The sequence below is a fragment of the Malurus melanocephalus genome, unplaced genomic scaffold (assembly GCF_030028575.1).
Source record: "Malurus melanocephalus ecotype Western Australia unplaced genomic scaffold, MMel_1.1 scaffold_771, whole genome shotgun sequence".
NCBI classification, from domain to species: domain Eukaryota; kingdom Metazoa; phylum Chordata; class Aves; order Passeriformes; family Maluridae; genus Malurus; species Malurus melanocephalus.
The window spans coordinates 71,465-99,343 of NW_026624003.1; the positions used below are offsets into that span (position 1 = coordinate 71,465).

A 27,879-nucleotide genomic window follows, 5' to 3' on the forward strand; every position below is an offset into this window, starting at 1 on the left:
AGGGGCTACAAGAAACTGGGGGTGCGTGGAAAGGGGGTCCAGGGAATGGGGAGTGCCATTGCAGGGGGTCCAGAAGAGTGGGACGTGCGTGGAGCAGGGGGCGCAGGGGAGGTCGTGGGGCAGGGGATACCCAGCATGGGGGATCAGTGGGAAGGGGATCCATCGAATGGGAGCTACGTGGGGAAGGGATCCACGGGTGGGTGGGATGTGGGGCAGGGGGTTCCCAGAGCGTCGTGGAGTCACAGCTGCAGCGGGTTCCCCCCAGCTCCCGTTCTCTGTCCCGGCCCCGTTCCCGGGATGGACACGTCGGAGCCGGGCAGCGCGGCCGAGGAGGAGGAGGAGAAGGCACCTGAGCCTCGGCCCCGCACCCGCTCCAACCCCGAGGGTGCCGAGGACCGTGCGCTGAGCGCCCAGGCCAGCGTGGGCAACCGCAGTGAGGGCGAGGGTGAGGCGGCCAGCGCTGACCACAGCCCCCAGGCCACCGGCGGCCCTGCTGGCCCCGCCTGGCCCGGCCCCACCGCCGCCCACACCGAGGTGCAGGTGAAAACCCCCCGGGTGAACTGCCCCGAGAAGGTGGTGAGTGATGGACTGGGGATTTAATGGGGGACTATCGGGGAGGAGACTGGGGGGATACTGGGGGATGATCAAGGAAGATGGTAGGGAGATGCTGGGGAGGATTACGGGGGAATACTGGGATGTTATCAGGGAGGATACTGGGATTGTACTGGGATATCATCAAGGATGCTGGGAGATACTGGGGAGTTATCAAGGGGATCCAGGAGGGGTCCATGGTGATATATTGGGATACACAAGGAGTTCTTGGGGATATTTCGGGATGCAGAAGGGCTGAGCAGGGACCACCCCAACCCCAGGATGAGCAGCTGGGGGGTCTCAGCTGTGTCCCTCCTCCCCAGATCATCTGCCTGGACCTGGCCGAGGAGATGGCCGTGTCCAAACTGGAATCCTTCAATGGGTAAGCACTGGGGTGGCTGTTTTGGGGTGCTGGGAGGCAGGGTTTGGGACCTTCTGGGACCGTCTGAGCCCCATCCCCTTCATGGTAGGTCCAAGACCAATGCCCTGAACATCTCCCAGAAGATGATTGAGATGTTCGTGAGGACCAAGCACAAGATCGACAAAAGCCATGAGTTCGCCCTGGTTGTGGTCAACAATGACGCCACCTGGGTGAGCTGGGGACAGGGATGGAGACAGGGATGGGGATGGGGATGGGAACAGGGGACAGGGACAGTTCTGTCCCCTCCCCACCTGGCCCCTCTCAGCTCTCAGGATTCACCTCGGACCCCCGCGAGGTTTGCAGCTGCCTCTACGACCTGGAGACCGTCGTGTGCAAGTCCTTCAGTATCCCATGGCCTGGGGTGTAGCACTGGGGTCCCTGGGGTGGAATTGGGGTCCCTGGGGTGCCAGCAGGGTCCTTGGGATGGGATTGGTGTCCCTGGGGTGCCAGTGGTGTCCCTGGGGTGCCAGTGGGGTCCCCTGGGGTGCCAGTGGGGTCCCCTGGGGCCCCCCAGGGACCCAGCTGGAGGCTGAGGGGGTGACACAGAGCTGCTGAGCCCCCTCCCCACCCCTCCAAAGCACTCCCTCCAAGGCAGGGAGTGAATTCAAAGTCTCCCCTCCCATTAAACACCCAGTTTTTGGTGTTTTCTCCCCATTTCCTCCCTCCAAAGGGTGTGCCAGGGGRAATCCCTGGAAATGGGATGGGATATTCTCGGGGCGGGAGGTGGGATCCAGGTGCCAGGATCCATCCTTAACCTGGAATGCAGATCTGGAAGGGCTCTTCAACCTCATGTGAGCATGGCTGGGGGGCCAGGAGGGGTCTGGGGGTGCCATAAGGGATCTTGGGGTGCCATAAGAAGTCTGGGGGATCCAGGAGGGGCCTGAAGTTGCCAGTAGAGCTCCAGACTCCCACTTTGCACCAAAATTTCTGCTTTACCCAAACTGATCTCAAAGGGCTCCTCCTGGTGTGGCTGCCACTGGTGGGGATGTGTCCCCAGAGCTGGGGATGCCACCCTGAGCCACCCCTGTCCCTCCTTTTTGGGCACAGCCAGCAGAAGATTGAGCTTCCCGTGACTGAGAGCATCCAGACCATCCCCCCACCCTATGTGGTCAGGACCATCCTGGTGCTGGGGCGCCCTGGGTGCCAACCCCAGTTCTCCATGGGGGAGCATATGAAGGTTCGTGTCCCCTCCCTGTGCCCTCCCTGTGCCCTCCCTGTGCCCTGGGTGGCCACAGTGATCCTGGAAGAGCTTTCCTGGTGGCGTTCCAGAGGATGCTGCAGTGCCCCTATTTCTTCTTTGACCTCGTCTACATCCACAACGGGCTGGAGGAGAAGGAGGATGAGGGCAGCTGGAAGGTAAAGCCGGCACTGGGGGTGGCTCTGGGGGAAATTTTGTCACCCAGTACCACCCTGTACCCACCCTGCCCATGCTTCCACCCCCTCTCCCAGGAGCTGTATGGCTTCTTCAGCAGCCTGGACACCAAAGGCACCAACTACAAGTATGARGTGGCGCTGGCAGGGCCGGCACTGGAGCTGCACAACTGCATGGCCAAGCTGCTGGCGCACCCSCTGCAGCGCCCGTTCCAGAGCCACGCTGCCTATGGGCTCCTGGAGGGCGAGGAGAGCCCYGAGATTGAAGCCACCGTCTGAGAGGGACACCCCCGGGCCTGCTGGTGGCATCCCAGGGTGATGCGCAATGGGGGCGATGGCTGGGTGTGGGGAAAGAGAAGAGTTTTCCTGACTTGTGATATTGCGGTGTTCTTGGGTGTCCCCTCTCCTGGCCCTGTGTCACCTCCAGGTCATAGCAATGGTGGTCCTGGGGCTGGCAGGGTGACCCTGAGAGTGCTTGGGGGTCCTGTCATTAACAGGGCCAGGTTACTGCGACGCAGTGGCCAATGGCAGCTGGGAGCACTGGCGGCATTGGGCAGTGCCAGCTGGGGACACTGGGGACACTGGGGGCACTGGGTGGCACGGGGCGATAGCGGCTGGGGACACTGGGGGCACTGGGTGGCACGGGGCGATACCGCCTGGGGACACTGGGGGCACTGGGTGGCACGGGGCGATACCGGCTGGGGACACTGGGGACATTGGGTGGCACGGGGCGATACCGGCTGGGGACACTGGGTGGCACGGGGCGATACCGGCTGGGGACACTGGGGACACTGGGGTGCGCTGAGTGACCATGGGCAGGGCACTGGGTGGCACTGGCCACGCCCATCTGCGCGCGCTCTCGGTTTGACGTCAGCACGGCCGCTCTCTGCCGCCGTCGATTGGCTCCGCCTCAGCCAATCAGCGSCGGCGCGGGGCGTTTGAACGGGCGGGATGAACGGAGTGTGAGCGGAGGGGTAAACCCGGATCGGGATCCCGGGGTCGGGATATCGCGATAGGGACACCGGGGTATCGGGCTATGGGGATCCGGGGGGCGCACATGGACCGAGGGGTGACACCAGGACCCGCGGGAATGCAGCTTGGGAACCGGGGAGGAAACCGGGACCAGGGTGGTTTCCAGGTGGCACCGGGGCTGTGGAGGGACATGACACCGGAGGGGACAGTGGGACCATGGCGGACACCGGCCCCGGGGAGGCACAGGGAGCCGGGGGACACACTGGCACTGGGGATCACAGCGGCACTGGGGGACACTGGGACCGGAACAGGGCCATCAGCAGCGGGGGCGGGGGAGCACACCGGGATCGGGAAAGGGATCTCACCAGTGTGGGGACACACAGGCACTGCTGGGGGACATTGGGACTGGGGTACACTGGGACCATGGGGGCGCTGACACTGGAGTGGGGCACCGGCAGCAGGGGGACACAACGAGACCCGAGGGGACGCCAGCGCTGGTGAGGGGACACTGGCACTGGGGGTGGCACTGGAACCAGAAAGGACAACAGCTGGACCGGGCTGGGGCTGCGGCACCACGGTGGGGAACCCAACCCCGGCCGGGGCCAGGCCATGTCCCCCAGTGGTGCTGATGGCACTCGCGTGACCCCGCGGGGTGGCCGTGCCCCGGGAGTGAACCCTGTCCCGATCCCGACTCAGCTGTGCCCGGGAGCTGCCACCGCTGGACGTGGCCGCGGTCCGGGGGTGCCACCGCTGCCTCGGGCTCCTGCAGCGGGCACCGGGCCAGGGCGAGCTGCGGGAGCAGGTGAGCAGGGACAGCCCTGGGGACAGCGACGGCACCCGCGGGACCTTCATCCGTGGGGATGGCCGTTGGAGCGCCTCTGAGCTGTGGCTGCAGATGTCACCCCATGGTAGCTCTGGCAGCGGTGACAGCGCTGTCCCCTCCCCGCAGGACGGGAAACGGACCCTGGAGCTGGCACTGGAGAGGGGCTGGACCCCTGCAGAGGGTGAGGGCAGCATGGTATCCCCTCTTCAGTGGGGACAGTGTTGATGGGGCTGAGGCAGAAACTGATCCCCATCACTGTCTCCAGAGCTGGGGTGGCCCAGGAGGGCCCTGTCCTTCCTGACCGAGAATGGCACCGATGGCAGCGACTCCTCCGTGTCCCTCGAGGGCAGGCCCGAGGCCGGACCCCTCAGCAGCACCCGCAGGTCCCTCCTGGACGAGCCAGACTCGGGGGACCTCTGTGTTCCCGCCCTGTGGCCAGGCTGTACCCAGGAGTCCCTTTCCCTCCCACCGTGGCCCTGCGGGGATCCCCGGGGTTCAGCTGTCCCCCCGCTGCCCCTCGCCTCCAGCACGCTGCTCTCAGGTCGGGACCAGCTCCAGGAGGGATCCCTGAGCAGCATTTTGGGGGGCAGGACAGGAGGTCCCCACGGAGCTCCCCCCAAACCCAGTGCTAGAGACATCCCTGGTGCCTGTCCCCAGTTTGCTCCCGTTGTGTCCCCAAGGCAGCCCCAGCGTAGGATCTCGGGGGGACAAGCAGCATCCCCGAGGTCCCCCCTRCCCTATAGTGGTCTCGGCAGCTGCTTGGTGGCACCTCAAGCCCCCTATAACATCCCTGGTGACATCCGGGGTGACATCCCAGCTCAGTACTGTCCTGTTGTCCCCTGGGATGGGGCTGTCCCCAACACGGGGGTGACAGAGCCAGGGGGCTGGGACCCTGCCGGCCCTGGGGACAGCAGCAGCCCTGGGGACAACACTGAGTGCTTCGTCAGCGCCCCGGAGTCCCCGGAGCCCAGCGAGGCCGGGGGGGCGCTGGGGGGCTCAGCACGCGGGTCCCCCGGGAGCTGCAGCCCCTTCCCCTGCGAGAGAAGCCCCCCGGCAGCAGCCGCAGGGCCGAGATTTGGGGGAGGCTCTGGGGTCGGCTCGGATGTTGCGGGGCTCCCTGCCCGGCTCCGGGGGTGCAGCCTGCGGGGTTCCCCGTCCCGCACCCCGCCTGGCGCTGTCACCCCGCGGGGCTGGGACCCCTCTCGGCACCGCCACGTCACCCCCAGGAGCAGGAGCCGCCTGAGGGCGGTGGCAGCSCGGCTCCGCTTCTCCTCCTCGTCCTCCTCTTCTTCCCTCTTCGAGGAGACGCCGCCGATGCCGCGCAGACCCCCCAGGCTCAGGGTCCCCAGGGACGCTGCCACATCCTCGGGCCGCTGTGTCGCTCCGCGGGACGGGGATGTGGCCGGTGCCGAGGGACAGGGGACAGGGTCTTGGGGTGACACCCAGATCCTCCCCGGAGTCCCCGGCGTGTCCCCGGGGGTTGGCAGCGCCTCCAGCTCTGGCCCCACGGTCCTGTTGGGACCTGGGGACAAGGGGCACCCTCAGAACTCCCTGTCACTCATCCGGGGCTGCCCCCAACGCAGCCCCACAGTTCGGACAGTCCTGAGGAGCCACGAACACCCCCAGGAGTCCCCGTCGGCCACTCGGGGTCCCCCCAGTGCCACCAGCTGCCCCAGCCCTGAGGGTGGCTCTGGGTGGCAGCACCCCTCGCCCTTGGGGATATCCCAGTCCCAGTGGCCCCACAAGAGCTTCAGGCACCCCCTGGACCCACGGCCACCTGGCAGTGCCAGCGGGAAGCTGGGGACACCCTCTGTGCCACTGTCACCTACCGGCAGTGCCACCCCCCACTCCGAGAGGCACCCAGAGGCCGAGGTGCAGGGCCAGGGACCCCCCGAGTGTCCCAGCCCTGTCACAGAGGCCATCAGCAGCCCGGAGGATGCCACCCCGGTGTCACCGCGGCGCCTCTCGGACCGGAGCCTGCGGCGGTGGCTGCGGGCTCTTGGGGACAATCCGGGCCCTGTCACCGAGCTCACGCGCTCGCTCTACCGGCGGCGGCTGCGGCGCCTGGCCGAGGAACACCGGGGGCGGCCCGAGGGTGAGTCCTGGGGGTGTCATCCCGGGGTGCCACCCCAGGTGGGTGAACCAGGGGATTTGGGGCTGTGGTGGGCGTTTTGGGGCCAGGGGGTTGGACATTGGGGGTTTTGGGGCCATGGGGGTGGGCACAAGGTGCTCGGGGCTGTGCTGGGGGGGTTGGGGGCTGCGCTGGGGGATTTAGGACCGCTGTGGTGGACACTGGGGGTTTTGGAGCCACGGCGATGGGCACAGCAGAGTCGAGGCCCAAGGGCTGCACCCCCAGGGGTCTGGGGGCTCTGGTGACAGGCACAGGGGACTCTCAGCTGTCCCCACCGCTGGCCTGGCCCCCACAGGGCACAGCCCAGAGCTGCTGGCTGCACTGAGGACCGGCCACATCCCTGACTGTGGCCAGGATGAGCTGGCACTGACCGGGCAGTTCGAGCGGCCGGAGTGTGGCCGGCCCTGGCGGGAGGGGCAGCTCAAGTCCAGCTTCAATTACCTCCTGCTAGACCCCAGGTAGGGTCACCTCACTGCCACCCCCGTGCCAAGAGGGGCTGAGGAGGTTCAGACCTCAGAAATGGGGATTTGTCCCCCCAGGATCACCCAGAACCTGCCCCAGCGCAGCCCCAGGCTGAGCCCGGCCGAGCGCTTCCAGAGCTTTGTCACCGCTGTGTTCTACGTGGGCAAGGGGACACGGGCACGGCCCTTCTGCCACCTGGGCCAGGCGCTGCGCCAGCACCGGGCCGGGATACAGGGGGTGGGAATGGGGGACTGAGGGCTGTGGGGTTGGGGATGAGGGGCTGGAGGATCTTGGGGTGGGAGTGGGGGCTGCCCTGGGGGCTGGAGGTTTTGGGGTGGGAATGAGGAGCTGGAGGCTGTGGGATTGGGAATGGGGGACTGGAGGTCATGGGATTGGGCATGAGGGGCTGCCTTGGGGGGTTTGGGGCCATGGGACTGGAAATGAGGAGCTGCATTGAGGGCTGTGGGGTGGGAATGAAGGACCGGGGCTATGGTGACGGTCACAGAGCCATGCGGGGGGCTTTGGGACCGTGGTGATGGGCACGAGGACCATACCAGGCCCCAGTGTCCCCACTGATGGCAACGCTGTCCCCAGGGCTGCCCCAAGGTGCAGCGCATCCTGGAAATCTGGGCCAGTGGGCACGGAGTGGTGGTCCTGCAGTGCTTCCACCACCGTGCCAACGCTGAGGCCCACACCCGCGAGAGCTGCATGCTCGAGGCACTGGGTGAGACTCTGGGGGTCCCAGCACTGTCCTGACCCCCTGTGGGGCTGTGGCTGCTGACCCCTGTTCCCCCAGGCCTGCAGCCGCTGACCAACGAGCGCCGGGGGCCGTGCTATGGGGTGGCCGCAGCCTGGGCAGCCGAGCGGCGCCAGCGCCTGGGCGTCCTCCTGCTGCACCGCGCCATGAGCATCCTGCTAGCCGAGGGGGAGTGCCAGCTCCGGCCTGGGGACATCCCCGGAGGACCCTGAGCACCCCAAGGTGCCCCTTTTGTGTCCTAACCACGGGGAGAATATTTGTTTTTCTCTGCCTCTGATGGGCAACCAATAAATCTCTACTGGGAACTTTTGGATCCTCTCCCTGCTCCAGTGCATTCCCAGGATTCCCAGCACAAAGTTGGACACAGCGGGGATACAGCACGGCTTTACTGGGGGGGATGGCACGAACACGTGGCAGCAGCGGTGGCAGCGATGGCAGCAGCCGGCGCCGTGTGCGTTGGCTTGGCTCTGGCACAAGCGGAATGTGGCACCCGGAAGGGACCGAGCTGGGGCAGCTGTGACCCCACAGATGTGACCCCACAGCTGGCTGGGGACGGGGGCACAGCCGTGGTTTGGGGCATAACGGTGTTTTTGGGGCGGCCCCTGGGGGTGCTGGGGGGGTGTGGGAGATGATTTGAGGCTGGGGAGGGGTAAAATTCTCATGATGAGACAGCAGCGGGCAGGGCAGGCACYGGCAGTGGGGACACAGCAGTGGGGACAAAGAGGGGCTCAGCTTTGGGGAAGGGGCATTTCAGGACCCCCCCTAACCCCCCCTTGGTGGGGTGCCAGCCCCGTTCGGGACACAGGGACAGGGTGAGAACAAGGAACAGGGATGAGATTCCTATGGGGTCGGCACTTTCTTTGGCTTAAATGTTGGGAATTAGGGGGGGACAAAGCGGGAAGCAGGGTTGGGGCAGATGGCGATGCCCCCCTGGATGGCACCTCCTGGCATCCCGGGTGACACCCGGGGTCCTGCTGGACACTCACAGGTCCCTCCTCGAGCCCTGCGCGTCTCCCGGGAAGTGCGGAAAAGGTGGAACATGTGCAGGAGGGATGGGGGCAGCCGCCAMCGGGCGGTCCCGGCAGCTCCGAGACCCCGCGCATCCTGCGCCAATCACCGGGAAGGGCCACGGGACGGGGTATTGCTATCCGCCGGTGCTCCAGGGGATGGATCCCGGAGGGATGGAGCAGCTGGGAAGGGACGGGAAAGGGACAGGGATGTCCCCGAGGGACTGCGGCAGCRGCGGGGGAGCGGGGGCGCTGCGGAAGCGGTGTCCTAAAAGCGATGGCGGCCGGGGACGTGGCCGTGCCCGCGGTGGCACCGGCGACACGCGGGACGATCCCATCATCCCGGCCATTCCCATGGGTGATCCCCTCCTCCTCGTCCTCATCCCTGCAGAAGCTGCTGAATCCCCCACAAATCCAGGCGCGGGTGGCTCTAGAGGAAAATCCCGCTGCAGAGGACCCTCTGGATTCTCTTTAAATCAACCCAACCCCGGTCCCGAGGACCGACCGAGTCCTCCCCGTGTCGCCACCTCCTCTCTCGGTCCCCGGAGCTATCGCTGCGTGTGGGAATGAAAACGACGGGGAAAAAAAAACCCGGGATGAAGCCGCTCCAGCGCCGGTGGGTGGGGACCGGCTGTACCGTGTCCCCGGTGTTCTCCCGGGGTGGGGCCGGGTCTGCCGTGTCCCCGCTGTCCCCTCGGGGATGGGGACCGTCTCTGCCGCCTTCCAGAGCTCCTTCTCCCGGCCCTGCACATYCCATCCTGGGGGAGCCTCCTCGCTCCATCTCCAGGGAAACAAATCGGGCTCGTGGCTCCGCCCGAGCCCTTTCCTCCGCTCCGCCTCTCCCGAGGGAGCAGCCCGGTGTCCCGGCGTCCCGTTATTTCGTGTCGCCGTGGCCGTCCCCTGCTGCTGGCGTGTCGGGCTCCCACAGGACGAACTCGTGGAGCAGCGTGTTCACCGTGTCGGGACACTCCATCATCACCATGTGGCTGCCCTCGTCAATCACCTTCAGGAAGGCGATCAGCAGGATCTGGGGAGTGGGTAGGGCGGGGGTGAGGCACCTGGGGGGTGCCAGGATGACCCCAGCCCCTCCAAAGTCACTCTGTCCCCTCCATCAGGAGTGGCAGGGCTGGGACGAGCCCCCTGCRTGGTGTCAGGAGACTCCAGGCCTCAAAAAGCCACACTGTGCCCCCTCTCTCAAGAGTGATCATGCTGGGATAACCCCTAGCCCCCCCCAAATCCACCCTGTGCCCCCTACCTCGGCCATGCGTTGGTCCTCCTCAACGGGCACAAACTTGTCGTGCATGCCATGAACCAGCAGCACGGGCACGGCCAGCTCGGCGTGGTACACCTCATCCCCCTCGGGCCAGTACTGCCCGCTCATCATGGCCCGCAGCACGAAGGACGAGACGTTGAAGGCGTTGCCTTCCTTCAGCAGCTGCTTCTCTTTGGCACCTTGGCGGGCAAAGCCAGCCCTGGAGTGGGAAAACCGGGGGTTATCCCAAAATCCAGAGGGCCGGGAGGCAGCGTGAGGGGTCAGCATGGCGGTCACTCACTTGAGGAAGCTCCAGGCCAGGCAGGGAGACAGGCAGTGCAGGACACACGTGGGCATGTTGAAGATGGAGCACAGGCTGGGCTCCAGCGCCGTGGGGCCACCACCGTTGATCATGATCACCTTATGGACCAGCTCTGGGTACTCGTGTGCCAGGAAGGTGCAGAAGGACACCCTGAGGGGACATGTGGGGACAATGGGCTGACCCCGAGGGACAGGAGGGATGTGGAGCATGGGGAAAGGGTGCCGGTGTCCCGAGTGACTGGGGTTGGAGCAAGCTGGGACAGTGGGAGGTGTCCCATGCCCATGTCCCTGCCCATGTGCCATGTCTGTGTCCCTGTCCATTCCTGTCCCTGTCCCTTGGAGCACTCTGGCACAGTTGAAGATGTCTCTGCCCTCTAGGCAGAGCTAGAACGAGAGGATTTTTAAGCTTCCTTCCAACCCCAACCATTCCAGGATGCTGTGATCCCAAGGATCCATGGCCAGAGTGCAGCTCCCCTCTTTTTCGGGGCAGAGCAGCCAAACCCCACTACAGGGCAGAATTTTGTCCAAGTCCCACCTGCGCTTCCTCCAGGCCTTGTCCTGAGCTAATCCCACCTGGCTCCGAGCAGCTCTGGATCCTTCTCCTCCTTTAGCCTCCACCTAATTGACTTTCCTGGGTTTATCCTATTTATAGTCCCTGCCCTTCCAGCTCCCCCTCAGGGCTCTGCGATTAGCTGGACACCAGGACACAACCCAAGGGCATTTAGGACCTCGGAACCCTGGGATAAACCCAATAAATCCCCCAGAATGGGAGCCCCACRCCACTAAAATGCAGGATTTTCTGGGTGTTCCCAACCACGGCGAGCCCGGAGGTTTTTCAGGGATGACCCCATCCCATTCCCAGCCACCTTACCCATAGGAATGCCCTATCAGGATATTCCTCTTCTTGGCATAGCGCTTGAACACGGCCCTCATGTCCTCAGCCAGCGCGTAGAAGGTGTAGGCGGCGGCGATGGGCGGTGCTGAGCTGCAGCCGTGGCCCGCCAGGTCCGGCGCCACCACCTCGTATCCCAGCTTGGAAAAGAATTCCAGCTGCTCCTTCCAGATGTCCAGGGAGCCCCCCACGCCGTGGATGAAGAACAGCACCACGTCCCCGTGCGTCCCCTTGCAGCTGGTGATGCGCTTCTTGCAGTCAATGGTGACGACCTTTTTCGGTTTGCGCTTCCGACGCTTCCCGGGCGTCGCCGCCCCGTCCCTCGTGGTTCCGCCGCCACAGGCCGGGATTCCCGTTGTGTCCGACATTTCCAGCTCCACGGTGCTGCTGGGCTCCTGGCACTGCAGGATCTCAGAGCGCACGGCGTTGCCCAGGTTCTCAATCAGCAGCTGCCCGTTGCGGTACAGCGTGATGCGGCGCTTGCAGTGCACCGTGCCCYGCTCCGCCACCTCCTCCGGCTCCTCCGGGAATGCCGGCCGGTTGGGAATGCTGTGCCGGACCCGCAGGATTCTCCCAGGTTTCACCTCCATGAAGCTGTAGCCGTCGCTGGACTCAACGCTGTCCAGCGGCCCCACGGCATTGGGGGTCTTGCCCAGCAGGCAGCACAGGAGCCCGTCGGTGATGCTGGTCAGCATTATGCTCCCTGGGAAAACGGGAAAACAGGGATTCATCCTCAATTCTGCCACCTGCTTGTGGCATGGGATCAGTGAGGGCTTTGTCCCCATCTGTTTTGCTGCCAGCTCTGGGAAAATCCCTCTAGGGATGGATTTGGGGTGATGGAGTGCCCCCAAAAGCAGATCCTCGATCTCAGATGGATCCAACATGCCCTGTCCCACTTCTTCTGAGTCACATCCCTGTCACCAAGCCCTGAAGTCCCTATCACGCAACCCCCAGCCTTGCAGGAGGGATTTGCTCCAACTGAGGGAAAAAAAAAAAAGCTTGTTTGAAACAAAAATTTCTCCTTTTCCCAACAAAAGTGGAGCACTGGGAAGATCCAGACCTGGGAATGCATTATTCATCCCAATGAAATATAAATGCTCCAGTCAGAAGCAGCCATCCGAGGTGGGAATGACAGGGTTGGAAGAGGGATTTCATTAAAATCCTTCCACAAAACCAGGGAAATCAAAGAAGGAGCAGGGGGGATGTGGCACAGTCCCTGCTGTCCCCAAAGCTCATTCCTTGAGTTTTACCCAATAAATACTGGGATGATCCAGGGAAAAGCTGGTGGTAATGGGGACATTGAGGCTGGAGTGATGCCAGAGGCGCTGAAAGATTGGGAATGTGTTAATTATGGATGAGGGAAAATGCAGTGAATTATTGATACCAGTGGGAAAAGAGGGCCGGATCCAAGGGCTGATCCTGCAGGAATGGGAACTGGGATACTGATCCTGCTCCTGCTCCTGCAGGAATGGGAACCACAAATCCCTGTCCTCCATCCCACAAGGTCATGATGATCCAGGTATGGATCAGGAACTGATTCCTGGCAATGAACTCCTTGGGATTAACTCGATCAGTGCCTCCTGGTCATTCCCAAATGGATTTGCAGGAAGGCTCTGGAGTCAGGAGCTCTGGAGAAAGAGCCAGGAAGTCTGGAGAGCCTTGGAGCTGCCTCTGGCACCACCGGCTCTGGGTGGGAGCCCAGATCCCTCTGGAGGGGCTGGATCCAGTTGGATACACCCAGGCTGCAGTTCCAGGTCCAGGATCTGAGCATTTCTGATGGATATCTGGACAAACACCCCTGGAATACTGAAATTAAGGCTGGAAAAGCCCTCTGCGATCATTAAATCCAACWGTTTAACCAGTGTGTTTATCCACAAAGCGCCACATCTCAACGCCTCTTCGGCACTTTCAGGGATAAATCCCACATTCCAGTGGGATTTGCAGGTTGAGGGAATTCAGCTCCACCCCAGGCCTGGTTCCAGGGTCGGGATGTGAACAATTCCTGTCTCCCACCTCCCACACWTTCCACAACCCCACTCCAGTGTCTGCCACAGGAACATCCAGGGATGTTCCCTGGGTGGGATGAAAAGGGCTGGAAACAGATCCAGATGGATGCAGGGAACTCAGGAAAGATGCTGGTTGCCATGGTAATGAGAATTTTTTTTTTTTTTGGGGGGGGGGGGTATTCCCCCTTCGTATCCCAGCTCGTTCCCATCGCTGCTCCCATCTGTGAGTGCGATTTTGGGAATTCAGCGCCGGTTACATAACGCCGGGCACAGCGATGAGTCAGGGACAGCAAGATCCAGCCGAGGCATCCAGGAGCCATTGSGATCCTGCCTCAGGATCCTGCCTTGGGACTTGGAATGACACGAGGAATGTGGGGCTGGCAGAAGGAATGGGGGTGGCACAGGGGATGTCGGGTGACCCCGAGCCCACACGGTGCTGCCTCAGGGCACTGCCCACCCCCCTTTGTGCCACCACCCCCTGGGCCTTCCCTCGCCATTCGCACAGAGAAAAGTGTCACCAAACTGTCCCAAACAGACCTCGGTCCTGGTGGCCCTGTCTCCACTGTGKCCCTGCACTGGGACAGCCCATATCCCAAAAATCTGGAACGCTGGGAATGGCCAAAACCTTCCCTTCCTCAGACAGACCCTTCATCCCTGCCAAGAGAAATCCTGGAAAATCTTGTATCCCAAAAAACCAGCCTAGAGCAGCATTTCCCACAGGGACAGCAGTGCTGGAGCCAATGCCTTGGATCCAGAGAATCCYAGAAATCCACAGAATCCCCCCAGCACTCCCGTTCCCAGATCCCTGGATCCTTGCAGGGCCTGGATTTCTCCTAAGTCCCAGAAAATTCTGGGGGGAGAAGCTCCAGAGAGGAGCAGGAGCCACACCACAGCCCCAGTCCAACCTATCCCAATAATTTTCAGGGTCYAACCCCTTCCCTCCGGGACTCTCCTGTATTAGGGATGACACATAACATTCCTAAGGAATGGCAAAATGTCATTATGCTCTTCCCAACCCTTTTCCCAGTCCTTTCCCGCTCAGCAAAGCGGAAGCATCCGYGGGTTTGTTTGAGCCCGATGAGTGGAGGAATGGAAGGAATTCTTTGTGCTGCCTGATCTGGGACCTGGGAAGAGAATTCCCAGTGGAAAAATGGGGGAAAAGCCACTTTGCCTGGATTTATTTGTCCACACCTGGCTTCCCGGATGGATCTAAGGGTAAGAATGTTATCAGGAAGGTTTTTCCCAAGCATGGAAGCAGCTTTGGAATCATGGCATGGGCATGGAGAGGGGGATGGAGTGGTCCCGGGATTTCACCAGGAGCCCATGGGATGTAGAGGGATTGTGTGGGGTCAGGGAATGGCATGGCACAGAAAGGGGTGTCCGTGGAGCAGGAAAAGGGGATCATTCCTAAGGGAAAGAGAAGGGAAAGGGAGCCGGAAAAGGGGGCCATCCATAAGGCAGAGGGCAGGGGAAATGGAACATCCATGAGGAGCACAGCAGAGCAAGGGAAGCAGGAAAAGGGGAGCAGGAAAGGGAATCGTTCCTAAGGCACAAAGAAGGGAAAACGGATCAGGGAAAAGGGAGCGTCCATGAGGCAAAAGCAGGGAAAGGGAATCGGGGAAAGGGGATCATCCCCAAGGGACAGGGCTGAGAAAGGGGAATATCCAGGAGGCGCAGGGCTGGGAAATGGAGCAGGAAGAGGGAATTATCCCTCAGACCGCCTGTCCCCCTTTCCTCCCCTTTCCTCCCCTTTTAGGAAGCACGAAAACCTGGAGACACAAAAGATTCCGCAGCTCCCGGCGGAGCAGCCCCTGCCTGACCCTCCATCCCCGGGCATTCCCGCCGGGATCGCTCCCGTTTCCCTCCGCAGAGCCGCGGGAGAGGCGAATGGATGGCTTCGGCAGCAGGAACCATGGGAAGCAGCCTTTGGAAGCAGCCTTTGGAATCAGGCTTTGGAATCAGGCTATGGAAGCAGCCTTTGGAATCAGCCTTTGGAATCAGGCTATGGAATCAGGCTATGGAATCAGCCTTTGGAATCAGCCTTTGGAATCAGCCTTTGGAATCAGGCTTTGGAATCAGCCTTTGGAATCAGGCTATGGAAGCAGCCCAGCCTCCCCCCGCCGCCGCGGGCAGGTGCCCCCTCCGAGATTCCAGCTGAAATTCCAAGCAGATTTTGGACGCGCACATAGCAACAGAGCTCAGCAATCCTTCCCGGCCATTGCATCACGATGGAAGCTGTTCCTTAAGTTGGATTTTTCCAATATAAATCCCCCCGTCCTTTCTCCCTGCCCGCGCTCCGACGGCGCCGGATAAATCCAGGTTATTCAAGCGCCAGCGCCATCGGCTCCTCCATGTCCCCCGCGAGGGACACCCAAATCCCCCTGCCATCCCAAATCCTTGCAAATCCCTTCCGACTGGGAAGAATTCCCGCATTTTTGGGCCATTTTGTTCCCTCCCAACAGCATCTTTGGCGTCAGGACATCCCCGCACCACCGCAGAGGAAAAAAGCGCCGCTCACCTCATTTATTGCCGAGGGTTGTTAGAGGTCGGGATGGGAAGAAAAGCTTGGAATTCCGAAGAATTCCCAAAGGAAAAGGCAGAAGCGATGCCCGAGGCGGTGGGAGCGGGATGCCAGCGGCGCTGGTTAAAATCCCATTTTTTTTTCAGGCGTTCTGGAGGGGCGGGATGGAGAAAATCCCTTCAGCTTTGCTCAGCCGCCCCCCAAAAATTCCTCCCCTTCCCGCTCGTCCCCAGCAGCGGCTCCATGGGGACTCGGGGGGGGTTTGTCCTTGGAGCTGTCGCCATGGAAAGCCCCGAAATCCCTCCTAAGGAGGCGGGACCTGGCTCTGATGGACACCGCGATGCGCCAGTGCCAGCCCGGGGGGAGACGAGCCCCGGCACTGCGGGACGGGGACACSGGGCTCAGGGCGGGCGCTTGGATGGGGGTGCTGGTTGTGGGTTGGCAGAGGGCACGAAGGTGGCAGTGCCACAAACATGTGACAAGTGTGACAGTGCCACAAACATGTCATGAACATGGCAGTACCACAAGTGTGTTGGAACTCAGGTGTCTGTGCACCAAACACCTGCCGTGGCTGGGACAGGAGAACAAACACGGAATCAGGGCTGGCTTTTGAGTTTGTTTTCACAGACTTTGGGGTTTAGGATGGTTGAGCTCCATCCCCTCATTCCTGCCAGGCCAGTTCCTGCTGGGACACAAAAAACAGCGGGAGGAAAARCCCAGAGCTGTTCCTGCTCTTGGGATAGGGTTGGGATGGTCCAGAAAAGGAACAGCAGAATCCTAGARTGGTTTGGGTTGGAGGGACCCTAAAGTCCACCCCTTTCGAGCCCCTGCCATGACCAGGGACACCTTCCACTGTCCCAGGCTGCTCCAAGCCCCAATGTCCAGCCTGGCCTTGGGCACTGCCGGGGATCCGGCAGGGGCAGCCACAGCTGCTCTGGGCACCCTGTGCCAGGGCCTGCCACCCTCACAGCCAGGAATTCCTTCCCAATGTCCCATCCATCCCTGCCCTGCGGCGCTGGGAAGCCATTCCCTGTGTCCTGTCCCTCCATGCCTTGTCCCACGTCCCTCTCCAGCTCTCCTGGAGCCCTTTTAGGCACCGGGAGTGGCTTTGAGGGGCATGTCGCGCCGCATGTCGCGACAGCGTTGGGCACAAGCGCAGCGGCAGCGCCGCAGCGGGAGCGTTGCCACGGCAACACCGCCACCACCCCCCCCCCCACGGCGGGGACTACAACTCCCGTCAGCCCTTGCGGGGCAGCGCCGGCTGGGAGTGGCGGGAGCATGGAGCCAATGGGGAGCGGCGTTGTTGGCGGGAGCATGGAGCCAATGGGGAGCGGCGTTGTTGGCGGGCGCGGCGCGATGGCGGCGCTGTGGGCCGGGGGCCGCAGGTACCGGGGGGGGACCGGGTGACACCGCCCTGAGCGGGGCGACAGCGACAGCGTGTGGGGCTGGTGAGGGAGCTGGTGGGGCTCAGCCTGGAGAAAGGGAGTTTTAGGGGGGCCCTGTGACTCTGCACAACTTCCTGAAAGGAGCGAGCAGCCTTGGGGGGGATCGGGCTCTGCCCCCAGGGGACAGCACCACAAGGGGCTGTGGCCTCAAGCTGGACCTGAGGAGTGTCAGGTGGGTTATTATTTCCCCTGCAGGAAAGGGGGTGTAAAGCTCTGGAAAAACTGTCCAGGGAGGTTTGGAGTCGGTGTCCATGTAACGCGTGGATGTGRCACTTGGGGACGCGAATAGGATGGCTCTGGTAGAGCTGGGAGAACGGCTGGAATCAGAAATATTAATGTTCTTTCCAACCTKAACAATTCCACGATTCCACGAACCAATCCCTTATTTACTTCTCCTCACTCCTTGTTTCTGTTTTGCCTTTCGCCAAGGTTTTCCCTGCTGCACTGCTCCGTCCACAATCCCTTCCCGCTGCTCCCAAACCCTCTGGAGCCACCTTCCACACCCTCCATTCCTTCCGCTCTCTGCCGCATCCTGGTGCCAGCCTGGGGYTTCCAGCAGATCCGTGGAAAATCTCGAGGGAACGAGTACCAGCCTAACAACTGGAAGCGGAAAAGAACACACGGCTGGATCAAACGTATCAGCACTCCCGGTGGGATCGCWGTCATCCTGCGCCGCATGATAAAGGGCAGGAAATCCCTGAGCCACTGAGGGACCCTCTGGATCTGCCAGGAATTCGGGATGATCCCACCAAGACATGGAGATGGTCCTCATCCCAGCTGTTCCTGTCGTMTGGGAGGGGTCACGGTGGCCTGTGRSGGGGTTTGGGATGYRGCTGCTGCTTAATTAAATTATCTGTGATTTTCCATGTGTTAATTCCGAAGATTTGTGTGTATTCTGAGATAAATGTGGGAATGCAAAGTGTGTTTAAATCCCAGTGTCTCGTCCGGAAGTTCCTGCATTAATTCTTATAGGAAACTTAATGAGGAGGGGTAATGTGTCATGTTCCAGGTCACAGCTGCTGGGGAGGGGCATTTGGGGAGGATAGAAAGATTCAGGATGTGGAATTAGGGATGGAATTTAAATTGACTTCACACTGGCCGTATCAGCAGTGCCTTCACTGCTCTGTCCTCTGCGGTCCTGGTTCCATCACGAGCTCTGAGATGCTGAGACAGAGGGGMGGGATTCTCCCCGCGCCGCTGATGAGCCGCTACATAATGAGGCAGCGCCTAATTGCCAAGCGTGGCCATTCCCCAAACTACAGCTCCCAGCATGCCCCGCGGCGAGCTTCATCCGGGTACTCCCGCGCCGCACTCACCCCGCCCTTCCGCGCGGGCACTTCCTGCCTCAACGCAACCTTATTGTTGATGATTGACAGCAGCGGCGCCCAATAGGAAGCGAGAGTTTGGGTGCGCGGACCAATAGGAGCGCGCGGGGCGTGTGGCGATGGCAGTGGGCGGGCCGGGGCGGCTCCTCCCGGCTGGCGGCGGCCAAGATGGTACGTGAGACCCCCGCCCCAATGGCGCCCCCGGCCCGGCCTCAGCGCCCCGGCCACGGCCTTCGGGCCCCGCCGCACCCGCCGCGACCTGCCCGGCACTGTGTGGGGGAACCGCGGCCGCCTCCGGCCCGCAGGGCCCGCGCCCGTTCCGGCCTGGGCGGGGGTGGTGGGGCGCAAGGGGCTGAGGGGGTGGGGTGAGAGGCTCCCGCCCTCAGGAATGGCGGTGAGGGGGACCCTGAGGGCGGGACTGGGGTGGTCTGGACGATTTGGGGGTGCGGGGAACCCCGGGGGGGATGCTGCGTGTTGGTGAGAATTTGGGGGTTCGGGGCTTCCCGGCGCCCYGGGGTGGGGCTGTGGCACCCCAGGGTGGCTCCATATGGGTGTGGGGCACCCTCAGTTGGGCCTGAACCGCTTATCTTATGAGGCTGGTTGAAGGGGGCACCCTAAGGTGGGGCTGGACCATTTGTTTTGTGGGGGAGTGGTTGAGGGGGCTGGGTRTTCCCCCTTCGGAATATTTGGGGGCATTGGGATATTCTGGGGTCCCCCTGGGCTTTGGGGGCTTTCCCATCCTCAGTTTTGGGCAGTTCCTCCATCTCCAAGTTTTTTGGGAAGAGAGGGGTTGGAGCCCCCCCCCAGCCCTGGGATGATCCCTTGGGAATTTTGGAATGGGAATTTTTCCGTGTTTCCTGGCAGGGACAGGCACTGGGGACTCGTGGTTGGKCTAGTGACACCATGCCCAGGTGTCCCAGGGATTGGGAATTGGAGCCTTGGGATCAACATTGGAATTTTAACCAGGAAAGGGAAACTTTGTGGTGCCCAAATCCCAGCGATTTTCTGCTCAATCCCCAGATTTTGGGGCTGAATGTCGGGTTTGTTGGATGGATACAAATTCCCTGGTGTCTCCCGGCTCCTTTTCTGACTGTATTTTGGGAATTCTGGCTCTCCAGGCAGATTTCCTGAAGGGGCTCCCGGTCTACAACAAGAGCAACTTCAGCAGATTCCATGCGGATTCCGTCTGCAAGGCTTCTGTGAGTGCTCCTGGATCCTGGAATTCCCAAATCCCAGCGTTCCCCCATCCCAGAGTTCCCCCATCCCAGCGTTCCCAATCCCAGCATTCCCAATCCTASTCTGGGTTAGCAAATCCCATTCCTGACGGATTTTGTTGGAATTCGTTCCAGAACCGCCGCCCGTCGGTGTATTTGCCCACCAGAGAATTCCCCTCGGAACAGAGTGAGTTTACCTGGGAAAATCCCAGTTTTCCATTGTTTTAGCCCGGGTTCRGTGGGAAAGTCAAAAATTCCTTTCAGTTGGTTAGATTTTGAAGCTTTCCCCTTTTTATTTGGTATTTTGCTCCTTTATTTCCAACTTCTTTTCTTTCTTTATTTCTACCCTTTCCCTTTATTTGATTTTTTCCCTTTTAACCCAAGTTTCCCCCTTTATTTATTCCCAGTATTCCCCCTTCTTTATTCCCAGTATTCCCATTTCTTTATTTCCAGAATTCCCCCCTTCCTTATTCCCAGTATTCCCCCCTTCTTTATTCCAGGTATTCCCACTTCTTTATTCCCAGTATTCCTCTTATTTATTCCCAATTTCCTCCTTCTTTATTCCCAATACTCTCCCTAATTTTTTCAAATGTTCCCTTTATTTATTGCCAATTTCCCCTGTTTTTATTCCAAATTTCCCCCTTTTTATTCCCATTTTTCCCTTTCTAAATTCCAATTTTCCCTTTTATTTATTCTATATTTTCCCCCTTATTCATTAAAATGAGCTTAAAACTGGATTTTTTCCTTGCTTTCTCCTGGATTTTTTTTCCAGTCATTGTGACAGAGAAGACAAACATCCTCCTGCGCTACCTCCACCAGCAGTGGGACAAAAAGGTAAAATTTGGGATGAAAAATGGGATTTTTGTTGAATTTGGGATTTGKTAATTCAAATAATAATTTTTTATTATTAATGTGGGAAGTCCAGCATGGAAATCCTGGGATGGTTCTGCCTCTGGAAAGGAGGGAAAAATGGGACTTTTGGGGATTTAAGGGAAATGGGATTAAGGCGAGGTTTAGCTGGGAATTTGGGAATTCCATCCTGGAATGCTCAGGGTGAGGGCAACAGTGAAAGAGGGGGAATTTTATGGAACTGGAGGCTTTGGGAAATTCAGTGATTGCTTGGAATAGCAGGAAAATTATCTTACCCAGGATTATTCCAATTTAATATCCAAACTTTCCTGCTATTCCTGGGGTTTTGGAGCTCCATCAGTATAGAGTGTTGGGATCAAGGCCTTGAGAGGAAGAGTCCCTGGGTAGCTCCAAACCTCGGGATGGGAATGTCTCAGCACTGATCTCATCCCACAGAATGCGGCCAAAAAGCGGGATCAGGAGCAGGTGGAGCTGGAAGGGGAGAATTCCGCCCCSCCCCGGAAAATCGCCCGGACGGGGAGCCAGGACATGACCGAGGACACTTAAAACTCTGGGAATTTCCCTCGGCTCCTTCCCATTTTTTTTGCCTCCAGGTGTCTCCCAGATTCCCACTTCCCACCCCCTTTTATCCCCACAAGGCCCAAACCACTCAGATTTCCCGGGATTCGCCCTATTTATTTTGGGATTTGCCTCTCTCCTGTTTTCTTGGGTTTTTTTTTAATTTATGCCGTAATTTTTTTTTTATGGAGCAGGCGGGAAAATTGTTGATCCTTAGGCCCTTTTTTCCCAAAATTCCATTTTTCCTGGGATTTTTGGGATCTGCTCTTGTGATCGCCCAGGAGAACTCCCTATTCCCAAGAATCCCCTTTTCCTGGGATTCCTTGGATCTGCTCCTTATGAAAGTCCCAGGATTTTTTCCTTCACTTCCCCTTTGAAATATTCCAAGGAATTCTTGGGATGTTCCCGATCCAGCCACAAGGGTGGGGCCTCCCCGTTTTTCCATAAAATTCCCAASCTGGCACCGATCTCCGATCATGGATGGAGCCGATTTCCGGGCACTTCAGTCCCAGGATTTTTTTGGGCTTAATCCATGGATTTTCTCCCATCCTGGGGAAGGATGGAATTGTTGCTTTTGTTGCTCTTTAATCCTTAAATCCCAACTTTTTTCTGGGGGCTTTTTCCCGGCCTGATCCATGGGAATACATGGATCCTCTCCCGAGGGTTCGCTCAGCATTCCAAAGGGACGGAGCCAGGATCAGACTGGGATCAGCTCAGCACCTCAATGCCTTGGATTGGGAGAATCCCAGATGGAATTCGGGATCGAACCCGAGATGGAATTCCGGATGGAATCCAGGAATGTGGAGCCGATCCAAAGGTCTGGGATGGCCAAACCCTTGGGATTGGGACGATYCTGTGCCTGCTCCCTGCCACCCTTCCAGGACGATCCAGAGGCTCAGGATTCATGGATAACCCCAGGAGAAGCTAAGAAAGGAGCAGCTTAACCCTGAAATTCCATCTGCTTTTCCATGAGGAGCCGATTCCTATGGAAATTGTGGAATTCRGAGCTGTTTTCCCTCAGTGAATCCCAACTGCTGAGAAATCCACAGGGATTGTTCCAGGAGATTCCAAAACATCCTCGCTCTGATGGAGGCCGCGAGCTTGGAGGGTTCCTGCTACTCCTTTTCCCAGCAAATCCCAATCCATCCTTGGAATTTTGGGCTGGGAACAAATTCCAATGGCGTTGGAAGAGGAACCTTGGGAAGAGCAGGACACAGCTCCTGTTGGAATTCCCAGAGTTTGGGGCTGGATTTAAATCCAGAACTTTGGCTCTGCCTCCAAAACCTTTCCCTTTTTTTTTTTTTTTTTTTCTATGGAAGCAACTTCCAAATTCCCGGAATGTCGAGCGCATGGTGGGAGAGGAAAAGTGAAATTCCGGGGATATTTTTGGTGGGCTTTTTGGCGGATTCGGCACTGTTGGGATCAGGATTCCAGCTGGAAAACCCCGAAGGCTCCAGGATGAGCCGGATTTGAGGAATCCTTGGAAGGAATTCCAAGATCCCAGGAGAGGGGAGGGTGGTCGGAGGTCATATCCTGGATTTCCGGAGGCTCGGGAATGTTGTTCCATTAAAGAGTTGGCACTTCCTGTTGTAAATCCCGGTTTTATTCCTTCCTTTATGGCCTTGGAAAAGGGAGCTGGGAGCCTTGGGAATGGGGCAGGAGCTGGAAGTTTACTGGAGAAGTCAGGGATGAGAAATTCCAAGGGCTAAGGTTGGGATTAGCMAGAGCTGGGAGGGGTTTGGGATCCCTGGAATTGTCCTGATCCCATCCCTGGGTTTGGAATGTGGAGTTTGTCCTGATCCCATCCAGCAATTTGTGGTTCTCATCCCATCCATGGATTTGGGATCCTTGCAATGACTGTGTCCCAATCTTATCCCTGGATTTGTGCTTCTGTTCCATTCCAGGGATTTGGGATCCCTGCACTGAGTCCTGATTCCATCCCTAGATTTGGGATCCCTCTATTCCCTCCTCCTCCTCCTCCTCCAGCTCATTCTGGACTTCTCCTGGAATTTTAGCTCTTTCATTCCCAGCCCACCCACCCCCTTTGATCCTGTATCCACATGGAAAATACTTTGGAATATTCCCTGGAAAATCCTTTCCTAATTGGGCCTTCATGGTGCTTTCCAGCATTGGAACAACACAAAATTCCCTAAATCCACCAAACCCCTTTCTTTGTGCATTTCCCAGCTCCTCCTCCTTTTCCCGGGATTTCCTCCTCCCATTCCCAGGATCTGGGGCCCTTCCAGGGATTTTCCCTGTCCGCAGAGTGGGAATTTCTTCATTCCCATTTTCTAGTGTTTACAAAATTCAACTTTTTAAAGGAAAACTCCTTTTCCCAGATTGGAATTCTGGGTTATTTCAGTGGGAGCTCTCCGTCTTTCCTCAAATCCCAGAGCCAGAAGGGTCAGATTTGTCCAGGAAAAAGGAATTATTTGGGGAAAAGATACTTGGGCCTGGATTTGAGATCCCAACTGTTTCCCTTGGGAATGTTTGAGGTGGGAAGAAGGATTTTCCCAGGAGGATGAGTCCAGGAGCAACCAGCAAAATTTGGGGATCATTTTAATCCCCATTTTCCATCAAAATCTGGGATTTTTTAGCCTTGGGAATGTGCGATTTGCTTCCCAGGGATTTGGGGGATGAATCCAAAGGATATCCAGGAGCTCCATTTGGATTATCTCGGATCAGCCCCAGCTCTGTGGGAGCAAAATTCCCTGGAAAACGGGACCCCAACCCTCTCGAGTTGTGCCTTATCSTGGAATTCCATCATCCCTAGGAATTGCTCTGGATGATCCCAATGATTCACTCCCAAATCAGAATATCCCCTATGGCAGATTCTGGAATACTCATCCTGAATTTTCCCAAATAATCAGAACAAGTTTGACTTCCAAGCTTTAGTTTTTTTGGACTTCAGGCCTTCAAGCAAAGCCTGAGGAATCTGGGAATTTTTTTCCAGCCCTGGCACCACTTTTATCCCAATCTTTATATATTTTAGGATCCAAATACTGTAAGTATCCCAGATATCAGCTGGAATTGGAGGGGGGGGGGAGAAGATTTTTATGGAATTTCAAGGATTAAAATTGGATTTTTTTCATCCTTCTATTACTCCTTGAAGGATTTGGATCCAATTCTCCAGAGGTTGGGAATGCTACTCCATATCCCTGAGCTCAGTTGATTAAAATATTCAAAGATTCAAATGATTTGTTGAAATAGAGGTTTTTTTTGTTTTTTTTTTTTTTTTATTTTTTTTTATTGCAGGTTTTACAAAAATATGACAAAAATAAATTAAAAAGAAATAAATTAAACCACCCCCCCTTCCTTTCCTGGAATTCCCATGGAATTCCGGCTCCAAGGAGAAAAGGAAAAAAGCAAAGGAAAAAACATACCCAAATTTTTCCCTCCTYCACACCTGGAGAAATTCCAGAGGGTGTTTTTTTGGGAAAGGGATAAAAATGCCCCGGATTTGGGGGTGGGGTCCTGGTTGGGGCCCTTCCCTCTGGGATGGACCCAGGATCTTTTCTCCCTGGAGAGAATTGGGATCAAAGCCATTCCCAGGAAGCCCGGTGGGTTTTTTTGGGATGAGCAGAGCAGGAAGATTCTGTGGGATGGAGGGAGGGAAGAGGAGCCCCCCCCGAGCTTTGGGGCYGCTGGGCCTCAGTTTCCCAACATTCCTAACTTTCCCAGGGCTCCCTTTTCCTGGGATTTGCACAGAATTTCTCCAGGATATTCCAAATTAGGCTAGGACAGGTGGGGAGGGATTGGGACCTCCTGGCCCCACATTCCCAAATCTCCATCCCCAATTCCCAAAGCTCCATCCTCACATTCCAAAGATCTGTCGCTAATCCCAAACCTCCATTCCCAATTCCCAAACTCTGTCCCACATTCCAAGCTCTGTCCCCAATTCCATGAGGCTTTATCCCACCCTGGAGAGGGAACACSGTGTCCTTTCCCTTGGGAATCTCAGCCCTTCCCTGCCCTTATTGCTGTAGAAAATGGCTTTGATTTAGGATCCCCCTTCCCAAAAAAAAAACCCCAAAAAATTCCATGGATCCTTGGGAGAAGGGGGGGGGCTGTCACAAAATTCCGACCTGACTTTTTCCACAGCCCAGATCTGGGGGAGGGGACAGGAGGGGACAAAGCCTGGGCCAGGCACAGTGACAGGGCACCTCCCCTTTCCTAGGCCTTCCCTCTTTTCCCAGATTTTTCCCTTTGGGAATGGCGCTGAGCTGCGGGCAGGTGGCAGCGCCGGGTGTCCCCAAGTGCCAGCACCCCACGCTGTCCCCGCCAAGCGAAGCAGAGCCCCAGCAAAGCAGGGGAAGCGGGATCCTGGAGCGCATTCCCAGCATGGATCCGGCTGGAAAAGCTCCGAGCGGGRCGCGATTCCAGCGAATCCTTCCCGCGGCAGCAGCGAAGCGGCTCCCACCCACCCCCTCCCCACCGCGTGTCCCCTCCCCATGTCCCCTCCTTGTCCCGGCACCTTCTTATTGCGAAAGAATTCCAGGGAATTCGGCACTGGAGCTGGGAAGGGCCCGGCCCCGCTCCCGCTGGGATCCGGGATGAAGGAGAAGCGTCGCTGGCGTTTGGGATTTAGTGCAAGAAACGCTGCCCATGCACGGCATTCCCGGTGGGTGCTGGTTCCCCGCCTTCATTCCCGGCTGGAAAAGGTCCTGGGAAGCTGGAAAGGATTCGGGAGCAGGGATCCAGGCGGAGGGAGCGGGGCGGAGCGGGGCTCGGAGGGCTGAGGCACGGCTGAATCGGGCTGAATCCCGGAATTCCAGGAGCGGGGATGTGGCTGCGAGCGCGGAGGGTGATCCCAGAGGATCCGGCAGCTCCGGAGTCTCCAAAGGCTGAACTCTGGCATCTGTGGGACAAACCGGGAGCCTGAAAAACTTCGGGRTGCTCGAGCCAGACTGGGATAACTACTCCCGGTGAGCCTGGAAAACTTCGGGATGCTCCAGCCACGCCGGGATGCTCCGACTAACTGGGATAACACTCATCTGTGCCCATTGAAAGCGGGATAACTCCCACCAATGAGCCTGGAAGCTTCGAGATCCTCCAACCSCAACGGGATGCTCCAGCCAACCCAGGAGCACGGAAAGCTTCGGGATAACTCCCACCCGGGAGCATGGAAAGGTTCGGGATTTTCCAGCCACACCAGGATATCTCCCACCTGCCCATGGAAACCGGGATAACTCTGCCCCGGTGAGCCTGAAAGCTTCGGGATGTTCCAGCCAAACCGCGATGCTCCAGCGAACCGGGACAACTCCCTCCATATCCCCGGCGCCCGGGATTTTCCAGCCGCACGGGGATACCTCCCTCCATACCCGTGGCACCGGGGATTTTCCAGGATTTTCCAGCCGCCCCGCTCTCAGTTTTCCCCCTCAGCTCCGGCGCGGGCCCCGGGGTGGTGGCGGCGGCGGCTCCGCGCGGCGGGGACACAGCACAGGGGGCCACCGGGGCGGCACAGGGGGCCACCGGGGCGGCACAGGGGGCCACCGGGGCGGAGCGCGGCGCTAGCAGCCGCCGGTCCCGGACCCGAGCTCGGGCCCGGCCCCGCCCCGCGGGCGAGCGGCGGCGAGAGGCTCCCGATGGCCACGGCCGCGCGGAGCAGGGAGCGGGCGGCTCCCCGCGTCCCCGGGCCCCCCGGAACCCCGGTTAGAGCCGGGCCCCGCCGCCCTCCTCCTCCGCCCGGCTCTCCCCGTCCTCCCGTCCGCCGTCCTCGTTCAGATGCGACTTCCCGGGCGCCGCCCGCTCGCCCGCGTCCGCCGAGGGACCGGCTCGGGACTGCGGGGACGCGGTGGCCGCGCCGCCGTTGCCACCGGGCCCTTCGGACTTGCCGAAATTAAAGAGCTTGCCGGGGTTGAAGGGCTTGGTGGGCGACTGCACCTTCTCGGTGCTCGCGTCCCGCTTAGTCTCGGGGGATTTGAGGAATTTGAAGCTCAAGAATCCAGGAAGTTTGTTCTCGCTGCCCGTCGGGGACTGCGGGGACCGGGCGGTGGCGGTGCCACACGTCCCCGTCCCCCCGGAGAGGAATTTGCCCTGGAGGGGGATGATCTGTTTTAGCTTCATCACGTTGTTGGTGGCCAGCAGCGAACTGGGGCGCTTGGGTTTGTCGGATCCGTGCCCAGAGGAGCTCCCGGAGCTTTTCCCTTTYCCCTGGCTCTTGTCGTGGGCCGGGTCCTGCCCGGTTGCTTCGGGCTTGGCCTCGTCCCGGCTGGACTCGCGTTCCTTGCGCGCCTGGAATTCAGCGTGACGCTGCCGCTCCTCCTCCTCCCGCTTGCGCCGCTGCTGCTGCTGGAAGTGGTGCTGTGCCTGCCGCTCGTGCTTCTGGGGACGGGACAGGGGACACCTCGGGGTGGCCACCAGCCCCAGGAACACCGCAGGGATCCTGATGGCCATGGGAACATCATGGGAAGCTCAGGGACACCTCGGGGGTCCTGGTGACCACGGGGACACCTTGGGGAGGCCACCAGGTCCAGGGAAACTTCTGGAAGCCACACCCACCCCGGGGACACTGTAGGAAGCCAACCAGGTCCAAGGAACCCTGGGGAACCCCACAGGGGACCATCAATTCTGGGGACGGTGTGAGGAGCCCAGTGGCTCTTTGGGGTCGCCTTGGGAAACCCACTGATCCTGGGGACACCTTGGGGACCCCACTAGCCCTTGGGGACCCCAGCCCTGAGCAGGACCCACCTTGAAGGCCTCACGGCGCTGATATTCCAGCTTGGCCATCTCCTCAGCCACCCAGGCAGGAATGTCAGGAATGGCCACCTGGATGATGTATTTCAGGAACAGGGCAAAGTGCTGGGGGGACACAAGGACCTGACTGARCATTCCCAGCACTTCCATCCCATCCCAGAATCCACCCCACAGGGAATGGGGAATGGGAAGACCCTCAGTGACAGCTGGGGGAATTCCAGACCCCATCCTATAGCTCAGTGAC

At 59.3% G+C, this 27,879-nt stretch overlaps 6 protein-coding genes across 12 annotated transcripts in view; 4 read left to right on the top strand and 2 right to left on the bottom strand.

Moving 5' to 3' along the window:
* BABAM1 (BRISC and BRCA1 A complex member 1) overlaps window positions 1-2,762 on the top strand; it is a 3,073-nt gene extending 311 nt beyond the window's left edge. For both annotated transcript variants that reach the window (XM_057385040.1, XM_057385039.1), the window contains exons 2-9: window positions 266-576; window positions 915-973; window positions 1,062-1,182; window positions 1,278-1,356; window positions 1,779-1,803; window positions 2,060-2,189; window positions 2,282-2,368; window positions 2,462-2,762. In XM_057385040.1, coding sequence (XP_057241023.1) covers window positions 298-576; window positions 915-973; window positions 1,062-1,182; window positions 1,278-1,356; window positions 1,779-1,803; window positions 2,060-2,189; window positions 2,282-2,368; window positions 2,462-2,662 — 981 coding nt within the window. In that variant the 5' untranslated portion in view covers window positions 266-297 and the 3' untranslated portion in view covers window positions 2,663-2,762. The remainder of the gene's footprint in view (window positions 1-265; window positions 577-914; window positions 974-1,061; window positions 1,183-1,277; window positions 1,357-1,778; window positions 1,804-2,059; window positions 2,190-2,281; window positions 2,369-2,461) is intronic.
* A 410-nt stretch (window positions 2,763-3,172) lies between these two features.
* ANKLE1 (ankyrin repeat and LEM domain containing 1) lies at window positions 3,173-7,826 on the top strand. Its single transcript, XM_057385041.1, has 8 exons — window positions 3,173-3,357; window positions 4,052-4,157; window positions 4,305-4,359; window positions 4,444-6,273; window positions 6,605-6,767; window positions 6,849-7,008; window positions 7,366-7,495; window positions 7,568-7,826. The coding sequence occupies exons 4-8, from the start codon at window positions 5,493-5,495 to the stop codon at window positions 7,738-7,740; spliced, it is 1,407 nt and encodes a 468-aa protein (XP_057241024.1). The 5' UTR covers window positions 3,173-3,357; window positions 4,052-4,157; window positions 4,305-4,359; window positions 4,444-5,492; the 3' UTR covers window positions 7,741-7,826.
* Window positions 7,827-7,902: 76 nt separating this feature from the next.
* On the bottom strand, window positions 7,903-15,815 carry ABHD8 (abhydrolase domain containing 8). The gene is made up of 5 exons (XM_057385042.1): window positions 15,525-15,815; window positions 10,980-11,703; window positions 10,089-10,259; window positions 9,791-10,007; window positions 7,903-9,562 (listed from the first exon to the last, which is right to left on the bottom strand). Exons 2-5 carry the CDS (start codon window positions 11,693-11,695, stop codon window positions 9,410-9,412), a joined length of 1,257 nt encoding a protein of 418 aa, XP_057241025.1. The 5' UTR covers window positions 11,696-11,703; window positions 15,525-15,815; the 3' UTR covers window positions 7,903-9,409.
* Window positions 15,816-16,848: 1,033 nt separating this feature from the next.
* MRPL34 (mitochondrial ribosomal protein L34) lies at window positions 16,849-17,781 on the top strand. Its single transcript, XM_057385015.1, has 2 exons — window positions 16,849-16,912; window positions 17,402-17,781. Exons 1-2 carry the CDS (start codon window positions 16,851-16,853, stop codon window positions 17,679-17,681), a joined length of 342 nt encoding a protein of 113 aa, XP_057240998.1. The 5' UTR covers window positions 16,849-16,850; the 3' UTR covers window positions 17,682-17,781.
* Window positions 17,782-18,387: 606 nt separating this feature from the next.
* On the top strand, window positions 18,388-22,533 carry DDA1 (DET1 and DDB1 associated 1). Of its 2 annotated transcripts, none has more exons than XM_057385029.1 (5): window positions 18,388-18,468; window positions 19,416-19,496; window positions 19,647-19,698; window positions 20,284-20,345; window positions 20,817-22,533. In XM_057385029.1, the coding sequence occupies exons 1-5, from the start codon at window positions 18,466-18,468 to the stop codon at window positions 20,925-20,927; spliced, it is 309 nt and encodes a 102-aa protein (XP_057241012.1). In that variant the 5' UTR covers window positions 18,388-18,465; the 3' UTR covers window positions 20,928-22,533. The 2 variants fall into 2 exon arrangements, with proteins under 2 accessions (XP_057241012.1, XP_057241011.1); XM_057385028.1 differs by lacking the exon at window positions 18,388-18,468 and adding an exon at window positions 18,668-18,691.
* A 1,640-nt stretch (window positions 22,534-24,173) lies between these two features.
* ANO8 (anoctamin 8) overlaps window positions 24,174-27,879 on the bottom strand; it is a 10,848-nt gene continuing 7,142 nt past the window's right edge. For all 5 annotated transcript variants that reach the window (XM_057385017.1, XM_057385019.1, XM_057385018.1 and 2 more), the window contains 2 exons: window positions 27,630-27,740; window positions 24,174-27,263 (listed from right to left, as the gene is read on the bottom strand). In XM_057385017.1, the coding sequence (XP_057241000.1) occupies window positions 26,592-27,263; window positions 27,630-27,740 (783 nt within the window). In that variant the 3' untranslated portion in view covers window positions 24,174-26,591. The remainder of the gene's footprint in view (window positions 27,264-27,629; window positions 27,741-27,879) is intronic.